Raw genomic sequence first — 20,685 nt, 5'->3', positions numbered from 1 at the left:
ATTTGAAAGCTACCAACAAGAATGGAAAGTAAGAGTTATTGTTTTAACAATAGTATTTCTTTAGGATACAGATATTGTATCTGTATGTGAATGTGTAGTGTGTGTGTGTGTGTGTGTAAAGGAAATTAACTCTGTAGGGCTTGTTGTAAGCTGACCTTTTAAGTTTGCCTGTGTGCACATATTGTAGTTGGACGGTTATTTGATTTCTTCTTCAGAGGGCTCTGTTGTTGTTAATATCGCATGCTAATGATAAAGACAGAGCTGGCGTTGTGACGATCTTACCTGAGCATTGGGCTGAGCCCTGGCTACTCCACAACCAGGCTGTAACTTCATCCCTAACTCTTAGAATCTATGGAACTGTATCATAAAAAACAATTGATAATAATAAAAAAAGATTCTTTAAAAAAAGTTGGGGGGCATTCTGGGCCCAGTGCCATAGCCTAGCGGCTAAAGTCCTCATCTTGTACTTGTTCAGATCCCACACGGGTGCAGGTTTGTGTCCCAGCTGCCCCACTTCCCATCAGCTCCCTGCTTGTGGCTTGGGGGCAGTAGAGGATGGTCCAAGGCCTTGGGATCTTGCACCCATGTGGGAGACCTGGAAGAAGCTCCTGGCTCCTGGCTCCTGGCTTTGGATCGGTGCAGCTCCTGCTGTTGTGGCCAGTTGGGGAGTGAATCAGTGGACAGATGATCTTCCTCTCTGTTTCTCCTCTGTGTATTTCTGACTTTCCAATAAAAATTTTAAAAAATGTTTCTAAAAAAAGGGGATTCTAAAATATGACACATTTTTATAGTAGAAATTGAAGTAATATAATGGAAGTCATCTTCTAGGAGTTAAGGTTCAAGTAGACATTTCCCGATAATAGTTCTCAGTGTTAATGGTTTTGGTTCCTGAATAGAACTAAACTGAATTTATAGTGAAAACTTGATTAAATTTTTTTTAAGTTTATTATTATTATTATTATTATTGCAAAGTCAGATATACAGAGAGGAGGAGAGACAGAGAGGAAGATCTTCTGTCCTGCTGATTGACTCCCCAAGTGAGCGCAATGGCCGGTGCTGCACCCATCCGATGCCGGGAACCTGGAACCTCTTCCAGGTCTCCCACACGGGTGCAGGGTCCCAAAGCTTTGGGCCATCCTCGACTGCTTTCCCAGGCCACAAACAGGGAGCTGGATGGGAAGTGGAACTGCCGGGATTAGAACCGGTGCCCATGTGGGATCCTGGGGCGTTCAAGGCGAGGACTTTAGCTGCTAGGCCACGCCACTGGGCCCAAAAGTTGATTAAAAAAAAAAAAAAAAACCCTTGTACATTTGATGTTTTGGAGAAGATGCCTATGTTTACATTAACTGCTTTCCTAGGGATCCAGATTTTCCTTTCTCGCCTGGTGCTGTTTTGATATGTTTCATTAAAATAACAAAGATACTTCTCTGGCATTTCCCCGTTTCACATCTGCTTCAATAAAATTTGCCTAGAAATATGGACTAAAATTGAAGTTTTTTTTTATCAGCTGCAAGCAAGATTTCTCAGGCCATTTGTCCAAATTTTAATAACCTTGATTTTGATGCCAAAGTGTGAGTTGTGGGACTAGCCAGTGAATTGTGTATTTGAAAATCAATCTTTAGCTACATGGATTTTTTTGGGGGGGGCGGGTTAAAGGTTTATTTTATTTTTATTGGAAAGTCAGATACACAGTGAGGAGGAGAGAGAGAGGAAGAGTACATGGATCTTTCAGAAAAAATCATTCTGATATGTGTAAGAATGTTCACATATTTTACTTTATTCAGTTTTCAGTATTTTATTACCAATTTTTTCCACTTTTTTATCTATGCGCTAACAGTCAAAAAATTAGTATTAATTCTAGCATTCTTTTCCTATTCCTTCCTCAGATTATTTGAAGGAGATAAACTTGTTTTCTGTAATCAGAATGCAGTTTGATTTTTTGTTTATTTGTCAAAACAAACTCTTACCTGTAGGGCTATCCTACTTCCTCAGGCTGAGGAATGTGGTCTTGGTGAACAACAAAATAAGCCTTAAATATCCTGAAGCGTGTATCAAGAGAAGTATTGAATGAGTTACCCCAGCACGTCTGAGATGTATACATGTGTTATGCCTTCCCAGCCTTCCCTTGGATATAGCATTTCATCACTTCTGAGAAACTTAAATCTTTGTACCAGTTGAACTAACCCATGGTGTCCATTTAGAGTATTTCATTTCCTTTCATTTTTTCCGGCTTTTAAAAATACTGTGTTTTCACTGTCACTTTTAGGATGTTAATGTTTTGTGGTTTTGTTATTTGGTTGGATTTAGAGCCAGGAACTTAATCTGGGGCTCCATGCAAGTAGCAGTAGCCCCTTTACCTCTGCCTCCTAGATCTGCATTGCCAGCAGGCTAGTCAGGAACAGAAGCTGCTGGGTTAGTATCCACCCATGTTCCCTGACCCCTGACCTGAACATGCTAACGCTGAACTCAGGACCCACCCCTACCCCAGTGTTGTTTTTTCCTGGGAAAATAGGTTGGTTATTTAACTTGAATTTGGTAATTTTGCCGTAGAAACTAAACTAGTGAACTGGCCACCCTGGTTATTAGCCAGCTTCCTAGGTAGATTGGTAGGTAGATTTTCTTTAAGGTCCCTGATTTGTGAAGTCAAAGTGTATAGACAGTTTGTTGGACATGATGAGATTGGTAAACAATTTTTTTCTTTAATTAAGTTGATTCACTTAATAGTGTGATAGAATGTTGCACAGGAGGGGGAAAAAGGAACATTTTGAATGGTTTTGATATAAATTCTGGTTCTACCACACTGGTGTTAACCTTTAATGAACTTTTATTCATTCGTGTGTTTGTCAATAAATAACTATAGAATCGACATGGAAGTGAAGAATGATTTGGGGAAAAGATAAAGCACTTAATTCAAAGAATTCAGACTAGCAACATTCGGTACATTTCTGAATTGGTTAACTTGTTGACAGATAGAGGTAAAAGACTTAAAACATGAGTGGCTGGCACTGTGGCATAGCGGATAAAGCTGCTGCTTGCCATGTGGGCATACCTTATGGGCACTGGTTTGAGTCCCAGCTGCTCCACTTCCAAACCAGCTCCCTGCTAAGGATGATTCAAGCACTTGAAACCCATCACCCACATGGGAGACCCACAAGAAGCTCCTGGCTCCTGGCTTCGGACTGGCCCAGGTCTGGCCTTTGCAGCTGACCGGGAGTGAATCAGAATACTTATTTATTCCTTATGGACAAAGAGATGTTTTTCAAAAAAGATTAAAATTGCCTAAAGTAATTCATTCAGATTCTCACCAGGACACCTACAAAGTTCAGAAATCGTTCTTCCTGTAGCACTAAGCTCAGTACCAATGCCTTGAGCTTTTGCAGGTTTGACTAAGCAACCTATTTTTTCAGACTTCACAAAAATCCCATGTGGAAATACTTGCTGCCTATTTAAGGAACAAACCCCTGAGTTTAGGGCAAGGATCTCTAGACTTCCCATCAGGGTACACATGAGCTGCCATGTGTCTTGTATTGTGTGACTGTGCCCTTGTAGAAAAGCAGCTCTGGAGAGTACGTAAATGAGTGTGTCTGTTCCAACAGAGCTTTAATTCTGTAGACCATGAGATCTGCATTCCTTTTAATTCTTACATCACAAAATATTGTTCTGTTGTGAATTTTTAGAATTTTAATCATTTAAAAATGTGTTAAAGTTATGCTGCAGATCATATATTTTATGAATACAAGTGGGCAGAAAGAAATGGACCCAAGCACCTTAGTTTCTGACCTCTCTGATCTAGGACATAATGCATTAATTTGCTATAATTGATATTGCATAATAATTGTAGGACACTTAGGTAAATGGGCCTCTTAGCAGAGATTGTATTTATCAGAGATCATATCCTACCTGTTTTTTCTCATTTGGGTTTACCATTTTAAACTAAATATGGTTGAGTATTAGGACATAGTAAGAAAAACAAAAGGTAAACTTCTCACCACTGCCCAGTTAAGAATTTGAAGGCATCTTGGAAAAGGCTGATTGCTCTCAGATTTATCATCTAATTTAAGTAAAATTATATAAATGTAAATTTCAAAAAAAAAAATAGGTTCAAGATCTTCTGTACTTGGAATTTTTTTTTATTTATTTATTATTGGGAAGCCGGATATACAGAGAGGAGGAGAGACAGAGAGGAAGATCTTCCGTCCGATGATTCACTCCCCAAGTGAGCCGCAAAGGCCGGTGCTGCACCGATCCGATGCCAGGAACCAGGAACCTTTTCCGGGTCTCCCACGTGGGTGCAGCGTCCCAAAGCTTTGGGCCGTCCTCGACTGCTTTCCCAAGCCACAAGCAGGGAGCTGGATGGGAAGTGGAGCTGCCAGGATTAGAACCAGCGCCCATATGGGATCCGGGGGCGTTCAAGGTGAGGACATTAGCTGCTGGGCCACGCCGCTGGGCCCGGAATTTTTTTTAATGTACACAGTAAGAAGTTTTAAATGTTATATAAATAAACAAATATTTATATCCTGTACTGTTGAACACTCTTTGTTTCTGAGAAGTAAAGTCATTTTTATGCTGGTTACATTAATTTTGCATTACAAAAGTGTAATTTAAATTATGTTAATTTTCCGTAGACACCAGAGAAGAAACAATCAGAATCATCTAGGGGAAGAAAGAGGAAAGCAGAAAACCAGAATGAAAGTAGCCAGGGTAAGTGAAGCCGTATCTTCCTTTGGAGTTGGTAGGCATTTACAAATTCTTTCTTTTCTCTTTCTTTCCCTTCCTCTCTCCCTCCTCCCTACCTTCTTTCCTTCTTTCCTTCCTGCCTGCCAATTAATATTCTAATTGTAAAGTAAGTGATTTAATGTCTTTATGAATGTATAGCTATTATGCAGATTCTGCATTGATAATAGTTTAGGCCTGACAAGTAGTGATGTGAAATTAGTCCTTTTGTGCCACAGGGAGTCATCTAATGGTCATTATATTGAGGTGTTTGGACTTTTTTTTTTAATGTGGGTCCAAGAAATACAAGTATGATGTCCAGATCTTGCAAACATTATCTTACTATGTTTCACTCCTTTTTATTTAAATTCTGGTAATAAAAAGGTATAAATCTCACATTAGAACAAATACCCAAGCTTACTCTTCATTTCTTTTAAGGGCTGTATAAACGTAATTGAGAATCTGTCCTGGAAATGGCGTCTTTTCCCTCTCCCTACGTGTTTTTCATACTTTTACACCAACCTTTTGTGATATATAAGTAACAGAAATTATTCTCCTTGCACTGTAAAATCTCTTGTATTGGGGAGCAACATAGTAATAATTAATTTGAATATCAAAATCTTTAAAAAAATCAAATATAAAGCTTTTAAATCGTGATGATTTCATATGCATAATATGGAGCCTATCTTTGGCCTTATGACTATGAGCCCATGGCTCCTGAGTTTATATATGGCTCTGAGTTCAAGGAATATATGTGCAAGAAATATCTTTGTGAGAAAGGTAGTTTATAAAAATTTCTCTAGGTTCACAGTGCATTATGTCTCACTTTGAGTTCATTTTTTGTCTTACTGCAGTTTCTCTTAGTGTAGTCAGTGGATTTGGATCTCTGTGTATTGTAAAGATACATTGATTACAGGCATTTCTGCTTCAGATTAAACATTCAAAAATCAAGCGCCCAAACAAGTTGAGGCTTTTCTAGATTGGTTGACCCAACTTGTCTATAAGAATCTATCTTTTTTAGAGAGGAAGATCAGTGGAACAGAATAGAAACAACAGATGGAAACCCACACAGATACAGTCAGTTAATTTTTGACAAAAAGACAGACAACAATCCAAGCAAATGGGAAGGTCTGTTCAATAAATGCTGTTGGGACAACTGGTTGATAGCCTGCAGAAACAAAAAGATAGACCCACATATCTCACCATACACTAAGTTCAAATCTAAATGGATAAAAGACCTAAACCTACATCCAGAAACCTTCAAACTTTTGGAAGAAAATGTTGGAAACACACTGCAACACTTAGGAGTAGGCCCTGACTTCCTAAAAAGGACTCCAAAAGCAGTAGAAATCGAGACCAAAATAAACAATTGGGACCTCATCAAACTAAGAAGCTTCTGTACAGCTAGAGAAACAATCAACAAAGTAAAAAGGCAACCTACAGAATGGGAGAAGATCTTTGCACACTACATAGGAGATAGAGGGCTGATCTCCAGAATATACAAAGATCTCCAGAGAAACCAAAACACCAGAACAAACAAACTGCTCAAGAAATGGGCACGGGAAAATGGGCAGTCATTTCACAAAAGAACAAACCCAAATGGCTAACAAGCATATGAAAAAATGCTCAAGTTCCCTGGCAATAAGGGAAATCCAAATGAAGACAACAATGAGGTACCACCTAACTCCAGTAAGGATGGCACACATACATAATACCACCAACACTTCCTTGCGAGGATGTGGGGAAAAGGGAACCCTTCTCCACTGCTGGTGGGACTGCAGACTTGTACAGCCTCCATGGGAATCAGTTTGGCGAATACTCAAACAACTGAAAATCAACATACCATATGATCCAGCAATAGCACTCCTAGGGATATATCCAAAACATCTCCTACACAAGAAACCAACATGCACACCTATGTTCATAGCAGCACAATCTACAATCGCAAAAACCTGGAAGCAACCAAAATGCCCATCAATAGAAGACTGGATAAGAAAGCTATGGTTCATCTACTCTATGGAATACTACTCAGCTGTTAAAAAAACGAAATGCAGTTCTTTGTGGTCAAATGGACCCGACTGGAATCCATCATGCTAAGAGAAATGAACCAATCCCAAAAGGTTAAATACCACATGTTTGCCTTAATCTGAGATGAAAAGATGACAACCTGGAAGATAGTACCTGTATATTGTAATGTTAGTGCAATCTCTAACAACCTGTATCCAATGCAATAAGATAATGCGATATAATCTATAAACCAACAATTAATGTCAGAATACTTAAGATCTACATCGAAAAACTGTAAAACCTACTATACCCTCATACGCTATGTTAATCCGTAATGGGGAGGGAGTGCAGGGAAGTCTTTCAGGACCATAAAAAGAGTGAGGAAAAAGTTCAATATAGCCTATCAAGATCAAATCTGGTAATTCATAGACAACAGACTCAAAGCGGCACTAAAAAATAGTGAAACTACTATACCAATGCATGAGGGGGGAATCGGGTGCGATCCTGACAACCTCTTAACAGGAGGTCATGTGCGTGGAGCAGGGGGGCACTCCAGAGTGGAGCAGGTGGTAAGGAGGAAGCTTGGATCCCAACCATGAAGACTCCCAGACCTTCACCACAAACTATTAATACGAGCAACAAGGACTATATTCCAGCTGCCAAGGAGGCCATGGGGAATTGGATGCCCTCGGAGGCCGAGTACTCTGAGGTCACCCACCCCCAACTGGAGCTTCCGCAGGGGATGGAAGAAGTCCAAACACTACCGTGCAGAAACCAACGTCATCAGAAAGACAACCAGAAGCCCTGAGCGGTCCGCAGAAACACAAGAACAATAAACGTCCTTCGGAACCAGGGAGGAGAGCTTTCTCTGGTCTGAGCCTGGCTCCACCTCTGGACCCTCACCCTCCCTCGCAATGACCATCAGGATCGCTCCGAAAACCCCTCATAGCAAACAAACAATCATACAAACTAAAAAAACCTAAAATAAATAGACAAACAACAAAAAGTAGAGCTTGGAATCTGACAGGAAAGAGCTGGCGTGGATTGGCTCATGCCTTGCTGGGTGGGACACAAATATTAGTCACTCCTCACCATGGTGTTGAGGATTTTCCTGCACACCCCCCCCCCAAAAAAAAATGTTCTGCACCTTAATTGTCGACAAATGTCTTGTTAGAGTTACAAGCCAGTCTAGATTATCCTAAAATCTGCCAAGATCAGCAGAATTATACTTCAACACAACAAATGGCTAAATACGAAAATGAAATAGACACGAGACAGCTGAATGGTACCTTATAGCCGTTTTAAGGTATATAGCAGTCGATCCTGTATATAAACTAAAATTGAAATGTCAATGAGCTAATCATAGGTTGTGGTTAAGAACTTGCTTTTTTTTTTTTTTTTTTTTAACATACTGGTTAGTCAAAACCATGTCGATTCCATAATGTTGCAAATTGCTGTTGATGTTATATTGGGACTCTTAATTGACTGGGATGATATTCTACCAGCTCTAACTTCGGACCAGAGATGGTCTCCCCAAGAAACTGTTCAACCCATCTGGACAATAAGTAGCTGGACTCCATGCTTGGTATACGTTTGCAAGGAAAGAATCTTGATTGAATTTGAACTGTAATACTACATCAAGGTGGAGGAATCCACCAGGGGGGAGGGGCTGGGGGATTCCCAGAGCCTATGAAACTGTCACATAATGCAAAATAATTAATAAAAAAAAAGAATCTTTTTTTCTTTGTGTTCTGTTGTTTACAGACTTTCTTGATTTTTTTTCTTTATTTTTGGTTTTGAGGTTGTTGCCTAAATTAGATTTACTTATACTATAATCTTCACTCTCACTTGCTTCAGATAAAAGTTAGTTTTCTGTGTCTTCCCTCTCCGTCGCACTTTGTTTTAGAATGATGTTCTTCATGTCATCGTATTAACGTTTCCATGCCAAAATGAGTGATATCAGCAGAGGAACTAAAAAATCAAGTCCATCTCTAAAGTTAAAAATGGGTTAAAATTCTCCTTGTAAAGAGGGACTGTGTGAAGAAGGGATGATATCAGAAAACAACTGTGTTTGTGAGGAGAGAAGGGGAATTCAAAATGGGAGCCTTATAGATGTCAGCTTCCCCTACAATTAATGCAGAGAATAATATTAACATAATCCGAGTTCACTCAAGGAAAAAAGTGGGGAAATGGCAAGCAAAACCAGTTCTTTCTTCACTAACAAATAGTATCTCTTTAGAATATGGTGGAAAGTTATAGAGAAAAGGATAGTGCTTAAAAAAAAAAGTATTTGTTTGATTTGAAAGTCATATTTAGAAAGAGAGAGAGAAAGAATGAGAGGATCTTCCATCTGTTGCTTGACTTCCCAGATGAGCACAGCTAAGGCCGGGCCAGGCCGGAGCCAGGAGGTGCATCTCCACAGGTCCTTGAGCTGTCTTCCTGCTGCTTTTCCCAGGCATTTAGCATGGATCTAAATCAAAAGTGCAACAGCCAGGATACAAACCAGCACCTTCATGGAATGCTGTCATTCCAGGCGGCTTCACCTGATGCCAGCCCTGGGAATTTAACAAACTTAAAATCCTATATGACCTCAAATAAATCTCTATAAAACTTTATTTCAAAATTTCTGGGATATATATATGTGTGTGTATGTATGTATATATATATATATATATATTTATATTTATATATATTTATATGCAATATTAATATAAGATAAAGATATATAATATATTCATATTATACATTTATATATGATATAAAATATATAGTCTTTAGTACTCATTTGGATCTGTAAATATTCCCTTACCTATTCCAAGAAGGAATTTGTATTCATTGAACTTTCGAGTATATTGTTTATTCCTTTCAGTCATACCTGACACCTAGTGTAACAACTTAAGAAATATTTGTTGCACAAAACAATGAATGCACAAATATAAATCTGTACTGAGTCGGTAGATGTGTATGAGTCTTAAGCCATTTAGAGAACTTTCATGGAAAATTCATGTTAAATAAATTATTCAGAGATTTCAGAACATGTTTTGCAGTGAGGTAAACTAACTTGTTACAGCATGTTTGACCAGGACCTAGTATGAGGTGCTAAGAGTCTAAAGTATCAGTTTGAATGGAAGATATATCAGAGCAGCATGAATTCTGCTAAAGTAAGCATAAACATCAAATTTTGTATGAATCTTGTGTAGAGAAGTGGTGAAATCATTGCAGCTTTACAAAAAAAAATTTATGGGGTCAACATGCCAAAGAAATCAGCAGTTTACAATGGATTTTAAGACGCTCAGAGCATAGGACTGTCCACATCCATTTGCAAGGAGAAAATTATTCTTATTTGTATGCTAAAGGAAGAGTATTGATGATTGACAGCAAAAGCAGTAATCAACAGCATAGACATGTCTGTTGGTTTAGCTTATTCCATTCAGAATGGAAAATGAGGAGGAGCAGAATTCCTGCTCGATAGTAGTTGCCTAAACTGTTCCACAGAGATCAGCTACCAGAGAAGAGCATTCTCAGTGGAAATTTGCAACAAGGGAGATCAAGATCCTGAAGCATCTCTTCAAAGAAGTGCAGTAGGAGGTGAAAGATGGTGTTACCAGTACAATCCTGAAGACCAAGCTCAGTCAAAACAGTGGCTACTCAGTGGTCAGGTGATCAAAGCAAGTGCCTGTCAGTCAAGCACAAAGGTCAAGACAACAGGTTTTGGGGATGCTTTTAGTAGTTTGATTGTTGACTTTCTTTTGGCCCACAAAAACAAGGCTGTTAGGAGAGTGAGAAAGCCAGCCCTGGCTGCAGCAGGTGAATGCCCCAGAGGGGCCAGCCCTGTGATGTGATAGGTAAAGCCATTGCCTGCAGTGCTGGCGTCCCATGTGGGTGCTGGTTTGTTTCCCAGCTATTCTACTTCTGTCAGGCTCCCTGCAAATGACCTAGGAAGAGCAGTAGGAGAAGACCCAAGTGTTTGGGTCCCTAGCATCCATGAGGCAGATAAACTCATGGCTTCTGGCTTCCAGCTTCCACCTAACCCAGCCCTTTGCAGCCATCTGGAGAGAATCGGTGGATGGAAGATTTTCTTTCTCTGTCTCTAACTCTTCAAAGAAAAGAGAAAAAAATCCCTGGAAAGCTTCATCAGAGTCCTTTTCCAAAATGAAAGTGCTTCTGTTTATACCTGTCAGCAAACAAGGGCAGTTGAATGAAGAGTTTGATGGGAAATCATTAGGCATCCACTCACCCAACTTACAGACCTGTTTAGCTGCACTGACTCCTGCTGCTGCTACTACTGCTGAACTCCTCAAACCAGGAGTTTGTTACTAAAAAATAATAATAAAAAAAGTCCTGTCTTCTTTCCATAGTCTTCCATAAAATTCATCTCTTGTGATTTCCCCAACTTCCACCAATGTCCATTATGTTGCAGCTGCTTGGGTAAGGGCCTCCTTCGGGCCATACACCAAGGCCTTGATCTGAGCATTCCAAAGTCACGATCTCTTTGGCATACATACACACATACACAGCAGGAGGTTGGCCATGTGGATGATGGTTACATATGCTTGGTTCCTGTTCGGAATGCAGTGATCCCTTGATCCCTGTCAGTAACGGTGCCCTGGATACCTGCAGTGTTGACTTGGCTTAACATCTGGGCTCAAAGCCTTGGAACAAAGCATTCCCCTGGCTCCTCACCCTGACTTTTTTAAGATTATTTATTTTTATTGGAAAGGCAGATATACATAGAGAAGGAGAGACAGGGAGAAAGATCTTCCATCTGCTTTTTTACTCCCCAAGTGGCTGCAACAGCCAGAGCTGAGCTGGTCCAGGAGTCAGGAGCTTCTTCCAGGTCTCCCACGCAGGTGCAGGGTCCCAAGGCTTTGGGCTGTCCTTGACTGCTTTCCCAGGCCACAAGCAGGGAGCTGGATGGGAAGTGGAACAGTCGGGACTAGAACTGTTGCCCATACAGGATCTTGGGGGATGCAATGCAAGGACTTTAACCACTAGGCTACCGTTCTGGGCCCCTCAGCCCAGCTTTTACACCCAGATCTTCTGAGTTGGGACCTGCAGACCATGGCTACAGCTTCTGGTAGTTCAGCACCCCCTCAGCAGCACAGTGGAAGTTATAGTTTTCTGGCCCCACAACTGGTTCTGCTGAATTCTTTTTGTCTTCTAATCTTAATATATTCATTTTTCTTCATCTTGTAAGGTAAAAAGGTTTCATTGGTGTAGTTAGATTCCAGGACCATTATTTCTTTGTGGATGGATTAAATAACTGGTATCTTTGTTTGCAAAAATATTTTTTATTTGCTGGAGCTTCTGTAGAAAAAAAACTTGTATTTTTATCTTTTAATTCTGTTTTCTCATGCCTCTTAAAGTCCCTTTTATATGCTTATTATACAAAGCTTCTGACTCCATGGTATTATTAGTTTTTTTTTTTTTTTTTTTTACTGTAACATGAGAAAGGCATGTGTTCTATATAATTTCAGCCAAGGATGGATTCCTACCCTCCCCAAAACAGTCTCTAAATACTCTGTGTCAGCAAGTCCTTAATTCAATATTTATAAAACTGAGGAGTCCATTATTGAGGAAGATGCTCAAAGAACAGTAAGATCTGTAATGACTTGGTTCATTATGTAAGAACAGCAGTATTTAAAATACTCTTAAATTGTTTTTTAGAAAGTAAAACATTTTCTAAATGTTTTTAGATTCATAAATGCTTTTTTCGAAAATAAAACATTTGATAAAATTCAGTTAAGCATGTTGTTACCTTTTTGTTAAATATTTTGTTACGTTTTGTATTAATCACAGCATTTTAATTATTTGCAAGTATTAACATTGTAGTTATCTAATGCCCACATTTCTTTTGTTTATTGAGTTGTTTTTCTTTAATTAGCTACTAAAATATTAATGATGTATTTTTTTAAATAAGAAATGTCTTACCATTATTTACTTTTCTTATGCTCTAATAATTGGGACTTGTTAAATTTGGTATGTTTGAAATGTCATTTAAATTTTAGTTTTTTGGAATTTTAAAACCTGATACCCATTAATTGCTGCCCTATTGAAATATAGTTTTCTTGTATATTATGGAAATTATATTTTGTATCTTCCCTCTTTATCTGTTAAAGTATATAGTTTGTCCTTGTGATTAACTTGTTTTATTTATTTATTTTGACATTTTAGGAAAAATTATTGGGGGACGTGGCCACAAAATTAGCGACTATTTTGAAGTAAGTTCCTTGAGGTTTATCTCCAATTCCCAATTGAATAGAATTCTGCTGTGACCTGAGAATGCTTCCTTTGAAGTACAAGCTCAGGTTCTGATGAGGGCTTTGAATGATAGCCTTTCTTCCTGGGAACATTACAGTTGGTTTTTATGTTGATATTGTGTCATAATTGTGAAAGTTTTTTGTCCTGTATCTTGTAGGTATATCTTTGGTAGTAGTGTTTTTGTTTTAAAGACCTTGAATCTTAGAATCAATTATATCTAAAGTAACCTGCTAAAGGCAGACTTTAAATGGAAGAACAAAGAGTAGACCTTGAAGTCGCTGGTCTCTTGTAAGAATACAGGCTTTATCACACCATAGCTGCATGTGAGCTCTATGGCTGGAGGTACAATGATGGGCAGAAATGTGTAGCAATTAATAATAATAAATGTGCACTCTTGCCTTTTTTGTAATGCTCCCCTGCTTCCACATAGAAACACAGCTGCCAGTTTTAAATTAGAAAACATTGATGTGACTGTTAAAACAGCAAACATGTGGGCTGGTGTTGTGGTGTAATGGGTAAAGCCATTACCTGCCATACCAGTATCCCATATGGGCACTGGTTTGAGCCCTGGCTGCTGCTCTTCCATCCAGCTGCCTGTTGATGTGCCTGGGAAAACAGTTAAAGACAGCCCAAAATTTTGGGCCACTGTACCCAGATAAGAGACCAGGTAAAGCTCCTGCCTCCTGGCTTAGGCCCTGACCTTTGCAGCCATTTGGGACATGAACCACTTGATGGAAGATCTCTCCCTTTCTGTCTGCATCTCCTCTCTGTGTTAACTCTACTTTTTCATTTTTACTTATTTATTTTTTAAGGACACGTTCATTTTACGTGGAAGCCGGAGTTACAGAGAGAGAGGGAGAAACAGAGAGAGCTTCCATCTGCTGGTTCACTCCCCAAATGGCTGCAATGGCCAGAGCTGACTGGGCAAGTTTGAAGCTGGGAAACAGAATCTTCCAGGTTTCCCATGTGGATACAGGAGGCTGATGACTTGGGCCATCCTCTGCTTTCCCAGATCATTAGCAGCAGTCAGTAGCAGCAATTTGCATCCTTGGTATAGAAGCACTGGGCAGGAAAATAACTAGCCATGAAGCAAATCAGTTGGCTTCTCCTTATATGCAATTGTGTTGGAAAGAATAATTTTTAAAAAACATAGGTTTTGTGCTGTTAAAGGGAAGAGACTGACTTGGCTTAATTGTTTTGTTTTTTGTATTTATTTGAGGGACAGACAGACTTTCCCATCTCTTGGTTCGGCCTCCTAAGTGTCCACAAATGCCAAAGGCTGTGTTGGGACCTAGTGCTAGGTACCGGAACTTAATCTCGGTCTCTGACATGTGTGAAGGGGACCCAGCTACTTGAGTCATTATTATTGCTTCCCAGAATCTACAATGGCAGGAAGCTGGAGTCAGGACCTGGAGCTACAGTCAATCCAGGCACTCCAAAATGGGATGTAGGCATCTGAACCACTTAACCAGTATGTGATGTAGGGAGATGAGTTTCTCCCACAGTTCTTATAGTATTGTGAACATTTGGATTTTAGCATTTTAACAGTGATGATTCTGTTTTTAAGGCATCTCTGCATGCAAGCATTTTTAATTTTCTTGGGATTAAGGACCATGTTTTAAATATGGCCCTTAAGATTTGAGGAAAAGCAAAACATGTTCACTGTTTTTTTGTGGTAGAATTTGTTTATGTTTGAGTCAGTCAGAGGGTCAGAAAGGAAAGTGATAATCTTCATAAGGTGTGACTTGGGGCGGCAAGTAGGCACTTGACGTTAACAGTGAAGAACCTCTGGGAGTACCCGCTTCCCGTGTCAGGGTGTCAGGCTTTGAGTCCTGGCTGCTTGGCTTCTCATCCAGTTTCCTGCTCATGTGCACCCTGGGGGGCAGCAGATGGATTCCTGCCAGCTGTGTGGGAGACCCTGGTGGGTTGCTAGGTTCTACTGACTATTGCAGGCATTTGGAGAATGTGCCAGTAAATGGGAGATGCTTGTATGAGTCAGATTCCCCACCACCCTACACAGACACACACAAAATAAACTTTTGAGTTGTAATCTTGTCATGTTTAAATATCAGGAGTCTAATATCCAAATGGGACTTGGCTGTAAGTGACCTCAATATTAGTTTTCATATGCCCATTTAAAATAACTTGACTTAGTTTAAAAGATGTATGTGTGGATTCTTACTGCTGTGTCTCAAATAACAACAGTCATGTAATTCTTTTTTGTAATAATGTTTCTTTATCCTTTTTCTCAGTACCAAGGTGGGAATGGCTCAAGTCCAGTAAGAGGCATACCTCCTGCAATCCGTTCTCCTCAAAATTCACATTCACATTCCACTCCTTCCTCATCTGTAAGTTGATGTTTTATAAGTTTTCTGTGCACAGTCTTTGTATAGGTTATGTACATTAAATATCTTTTATTATTTGAGTTGAAAACTTTAAAAAAAGTTCCTGTGAGGTGAGCTGAATCATTTTTACTGAACTGATCTTATTAGAACTTTATTTTCAAAAGTGAGCTTCTCAGAGATTTTTCAAATTAACCCAAGAAATACTGTTTGTAAAAGAATGCTATTGCGCCCTCATCCTGTGCAGGTGGGGGTCATCCTGATTTGCTGCTGTGACTGACCGGACTGGGATGAGCCACGCATCCTTGGACCTGACAGTTGTCCAAGGGTGTTGCTGCCTGTGTCCCCTGTATGTCCCGAGGTAGTCACCTGAACTTTCCAGGAATCCCTGTGTTATTACAGTTGCTCTTGCTCCTGCTGATTGCCTTTAGCATCAGAAAGCAGCCCAAGGTTTCATGTTTGGTTGGCTTTGGATCCCTCAGGATCTTTGATTTCCTGGACCAGAATCCATAGTTGTGTGCCCTGACCTCAGCACAGGCATTGCATATTGGTACTGCCTTGGTAGACTCTCATTCAAATGAAAGAAACCTATTAAATACATGTAAAAGAGAAGTCTGCCTACTTTAGTTGAAGACCTCATAAACCTCTTCAATCGGTAGAAAGAATCCAGCAACTTCTCAAGAGTAATGAAGACAATTTGGGGCGGGGAGGGGACACAGCCTTTGGCACTGACAGGAATTTCTCCAGCTTGTGATACGGATTTGTTAGATGAGATAGGGAAAGATTTCTGAGCTCAGGATAGAAAAGGCCTTGTGTCCCCAGTCAGCAGAAAGTAGCTGCTGAAGACGCGATATATTTGTATCCTTCAGCAACCTTTAAGATTAGAAAATCCCTGAGAGGTAGCTAGCTTAGAGTCGTAAGTGGAAGCCACACCTCCTCCCACACTGTGTAATCCTATCTGCCTAACTCTTAACTAAATGACCCCCTTCCCCAGGATGCACCTCCCCTCACCAGGGATCTACGGGTAGTATTAGGGGTGCTCTCTTTCTCTCATCCTGTGGACAGACTGTTTCTGCCATCTGTGCAACATGAAATCAAACCAGAATATGTTGGCATAAGAGGCCAGTCTAATCAGTTCCTCTAGATCCAGAACCTCTGTGCCACCTGTCTGTATCAAAGATGAGCTGCATCTGATGTAGTGGCTCAGCTCTGCAGACCTGTCCTAGCTCTCTGCTCATGGCCTGGGAAAGGCCGCAGAAGATGGCCCCAGTGCACGGGCCCCTGCCACCCATGTGGGAGACCTGAATGAAGTTCCTGGCTTCAATCTGGTCCTCCCTGCCGTTGTGGGCCATCTGTAGAGTGAATCACTCAATGAGAGATCCATTCCCCCCGACCCATGCTCCACTCCCACCTAACTCTTTTGAATAAATAAATCATTTAAAAACTGCTACTGATCCTGTAGAAATAAGGTGAATACTCTCAATTTAGTTACTAATTCCTTACTAGTTGTTATCATTTCTTAACAGCTATCATGGTGTAGGGCTGGGCGTTGTAGTCTAGTGGGTTTTGCTACTGCTGAGGATTCAGTCTGACTTGTACTCCAATGCAGCTTCTTGCTGTGATGCCTAGGAAGTAGCAGGATGGCCCGAGTACTTTGATTCTTGCCACCTGCATGGGAAATCCAGCTTGAGTTCCTGATTCCTACTTGCAGGTGTGGCTTTCGGGAGCACTCAGAGAGTGATCAAGTTAGATGAAAGATCTCTCCCTCTTTATCTGTCATTCTGCCTTTAAAATAAATATGCTGGGGTCTGACACGATAGTGTAGTAGTTAAAGACCTCACCTTGCACGCCCTGGGATCCCATATGGGCACCGGCTCCGCTTCCCATCCAGCTCTCTGCTTGTGGCCTGAGAAAGCAGTCGAGGACGGCACAAAGCCTTGGGACTCTGCACCCACATGGGAGATCTGAAAGAAGTTTTTTTTAAGAGTTTTTTTTTCTTTTTTTTTTAAAGATTTATTTATTTTATTACACAGTCAGATGTACAGAGAGGAGGAGAGACAGAGAGGAAGATCTTCCATCCGATGATTCACTCCCCAAGTGAGCTGCAACGGCCGGTGCTGCGCTGATTCAAAGCCGGGAGCCAGGAACTTCTTCCGGGTCTCCCACGCGGGTGCAGGGTCCCAATGCATTGGGCTGTCCTCTACTGCCTTCCCAGGCCACAAGCAGGGAGCTGGATGGGAAGTGGAGCTGCTGGGATTAGAACCGTTGCCCATATGGGATCCCAGGGCATTCAAGGCGAGGCCTTTAGCCGCTAGGCCACGCTGCCAGGCCCTATTTTGCACATTTTTAATTTTTGTTTTTGAAAAGTCTTGTTTTCATTGTATAAAGTGTGACATCTCACCAAAAAATTTGGGTTGCAGTTATTAAAATCAGAATTTGTTACTTATTAAGGCTTCCATTTTATTTCCTCTGTCTCTGCCTAGTCCCTGCTATAGATGTACTTGCCTTTGTCTTACTCCTTTTGTACTATAAGCTACGGTGTGTTGCTGTGTGAAAGTGAGGCATGGGACTTACCATTTGCTTTGACCAAAGAGTTATAGTGATGACATTGGTAACATTTTGTGTTCTGTTGCTTTCAAAGAATGTGTTTTTAACCTAGTGACCAGATAAACCATGAAACTTTTAAGGAAATAGATGTTCAAGATACTGTATTGTTCCCAACACTTAAGTACTATGGATTCTGTATTAAGAATGTGTTTTACTTTTTTCTTTTTGAAATGCTCTACTCTTTTTAATATTTTTGTTTCAAGCTAATTTATTTGGCCTTATAATATTTGACAGTATAAAAGCATAATGATTTTACTTCATGGCAATAGAATGTAAACGCCTTGAGGGCAGGGGATTTATGCTTGTCTCTTCACCGGTTCTTATGTAGGAGGTGCTTACTAAGCTTGTTGGATAGATGGAGATTAAAAGCATTGAAAATTATATTTCAGGATTTTTCTTATAAGAACAGCTTCAGATATGTTCAGTAGTTGCTGGGAAGTAGAAACCCACTTTTTTTTTCTTGCAAATATGAAAAGCTTATGTGTGTGTATATATTCATTTTATTTTATTTTTTTTAGGTTCGACCGAATAGCCCTTCTACAGCATTAGTTTTTGGGGACCACCCTGTTGTACAACCAAAGCAGTTATCCTTTAAAATTACTCAGGTAATCGAAGATTAAATTTTTTTCTGTGACCTCAATAAGCCAACCACCAACTTTTCATTAACAACTGAAATACCTACTGTTTGCTTTAGACATTGTCACCACAGTTATGCATCAAGAAAGCTTGTTGCTAAACCAAATAAAAGTTTAATGTACTTTCAGATTCTGCTTTGTTACCTGCTGGCAGTTAAATAGGTCTTTTAAGTAAAAGACAAAACAAAAAAACATCATAATTTGCTCACCGATTCTTTTTGAAATTGGCAGTATATGTAACTAATATCTTCCTGAGGCTGCTAAATTTGTTGCAAGTGGGCATTGAAGCCGTTAAGATGAATACATGTGTATCCATTTGTGCTACAATTTAGAAAACTAATTTTGAAATTGAATTATCTGATTATATTTTATAGTTATATTTAGTCCCATGAGTTTACAATGGAGGTACTAAGTTTTTCAGTTTAACTTAAATTCATGTATGCGTGAATTTGCCAGAATAGGGCTGGAGAAAATAGATGGTGTGCTTTGTCCATCTCAAGCTCCTGAATCAGTTTCCAGTAATTGAAATTGTGGTGGGTTTGCTTCCTGACTGTTAGAAATGTTTCAGAACCTCTCCTTGGAAGATCTTGAAACTGGGATTGCAATACATTTGTTGGAGTGATTGAGCAGCTCATGAATGGCTTTGCTGTGTGAGGTGTTGTTCAGAGTATACAGGACTTCAGTACGATATGAGGAATAAGTTTAAGGGGGTCTTTGCACATCATGATGATCACAATCATAATTTATTATGTATGTGAAAATGACTCAGACAATAGACCTTGGGCCTGGTGAGGTAGCCTGGTGGTGCTTGCCTTTCACATGCCAGGATCTCGTATGAGCACCGGTTCATGTCCCAGTACCCCATTTCCCATCAGGCTCCCTGCTTGTGGGACCCTGCACCCATGTGGTATACCAAGAAGCTCCAGCTGTTGTGGTCACTTTTGGAGAGAACCAGCAGACAGAAGATCTTCCTCTGTCTCTCCTCCTCTCTGTATATCTTTCCGATAAAAATAAGTAAATCTTAAAAAAAAAAGGGGAGACTTTCAAGTGTTCTCATCGCAAAAAGTGCTGTGTTAATTGCTTGATTCAGCCGTTCTACGTGTGTATCAAAGTAGAAAGTATACATCAAAAATGCAGTGTTTGCTTTTCAGTTAAAAAAACTTTATAAAGGTTTTGTAAAGTTTAAGAATTAACTGAAGTAATGTATAGCTCTTCATTTTGATGAGGATAAATTTTCCAAAGAATTAACGTCTCAAATTTTTTTTTTTGTAAATTTGTACTATTTTTAGACATTTATTAGAGCTTAGAACTGCATTAAAATGTTTTGAGATAGGTTTTACATACATAGCACAAATATACATATGTTTATTTACCAGGTGAAATCTAGTTTTATTTAAAGTTTGTATGCAGCAATGTTAATAATGGAGATAATAAAAAATAACTTTATTTCATTTAGACTGATCTCACAATGCTGAAATTAGCAGCATTAGAAAGTAATAAAAACCAGGACCTGGAAAAGAAGGAAGGTCGTATAGATGATTTGCTCAGGGTAAGTAAGAAGGTGCGGGGGAAGGCACTTGATAATGATTCAGATGTCCCTCAGGATACCCACGTCCTGTACCCAGAGTGCTTGAGTTCAAGTTCCAGTTTCACCTTCAATTCCAGCTTTCTGTTAACAAGCACACTGGGAGGCAGCAGGCAGTGATTTTAAATGCTTGGGGCCTGCTGTCCATGGGCGTCTGGATGGAGTTCTTGACTCTTGCTTGACACCTGACCTAGCTTTGGCTGTTGAGGCATTAAGATGAACCAGTGAATTAGAGGTCTCCTATGTCTCTCAGCTCTCTCCTCATCTTTCTGTCTGCCTTTCAATTAAGTTAATTAAATGTTAAAAAAAAAAAAGGGGGAAGTGGAAGGGAAAAAGTAAATTATTTGGCAGCAGTGTTAATGTACTACATAACTTTGTGAAAAATTTGATAACTTGGTGAGGTGGGGACAACCTCTTCTGGCAGTGTAAGTACATGATTGGAAATACCAGCTTCAACGTGAGAGTATCTCAGGGGCTGGCATTGTATATGCTGCTGTCTCTGACAGTGACCTCCTGTGTCGGGTGTCATTAGAGT

The 20,685-nt window shown here is 39.9% G+C and overlaps 1 protein-coding gene across 2 annotated transcripts in view; it reads left to right on the top strand.

The window, feature by feature from the left end:
• Positions 1-20,685, top strand: part of TLK1 (tousled like kinase 1) — a 150,594-nt gene that overhangs the window by 90,760 nt on the left and 39,149 nt on the right. For both annotated transcript variants that reach the window (XM_058664620.1, XM_058664619.1), the window contains exons 4-8: positions 4,626-4,701; positions 12,895-12,941; positions 15,234-15,329; positions 18,449-18,535; positions 20,022-20,114. In XM_058664620.1, the coding sequence (XP_058520603.1) occupies positions 4,626-4,701; positions 12,895-12,941; positions 15,234-15,329; positions 18,449-18,535; positions 20,022-20,114 (399 nt within the window). The remainder of the gene's footprint in view (positions 1-4,625; positions 4,702-12,894; positions 12,942-15,233; positions 15,330-18,448; positions 18,536-20,021; positions 20,115-20,685) is intronic.

This window comes from Ochotona princeps, chromosome 5, assembly GCF_030435755.1.
Source record: "Ochotona princeps isolate mOchPri1 chromosome 5, mOchPri1.hap1, whole genome shotgun sequence".
NCBI lineage: Eukaryota > Metazoa > Chordata > Mammalia > Lagomorpha > Ochotonidae > Ochotona > Ochotona princeps.
This window is presented reverse-complemented; position numbering and strand designations above follow the sequence as displayed.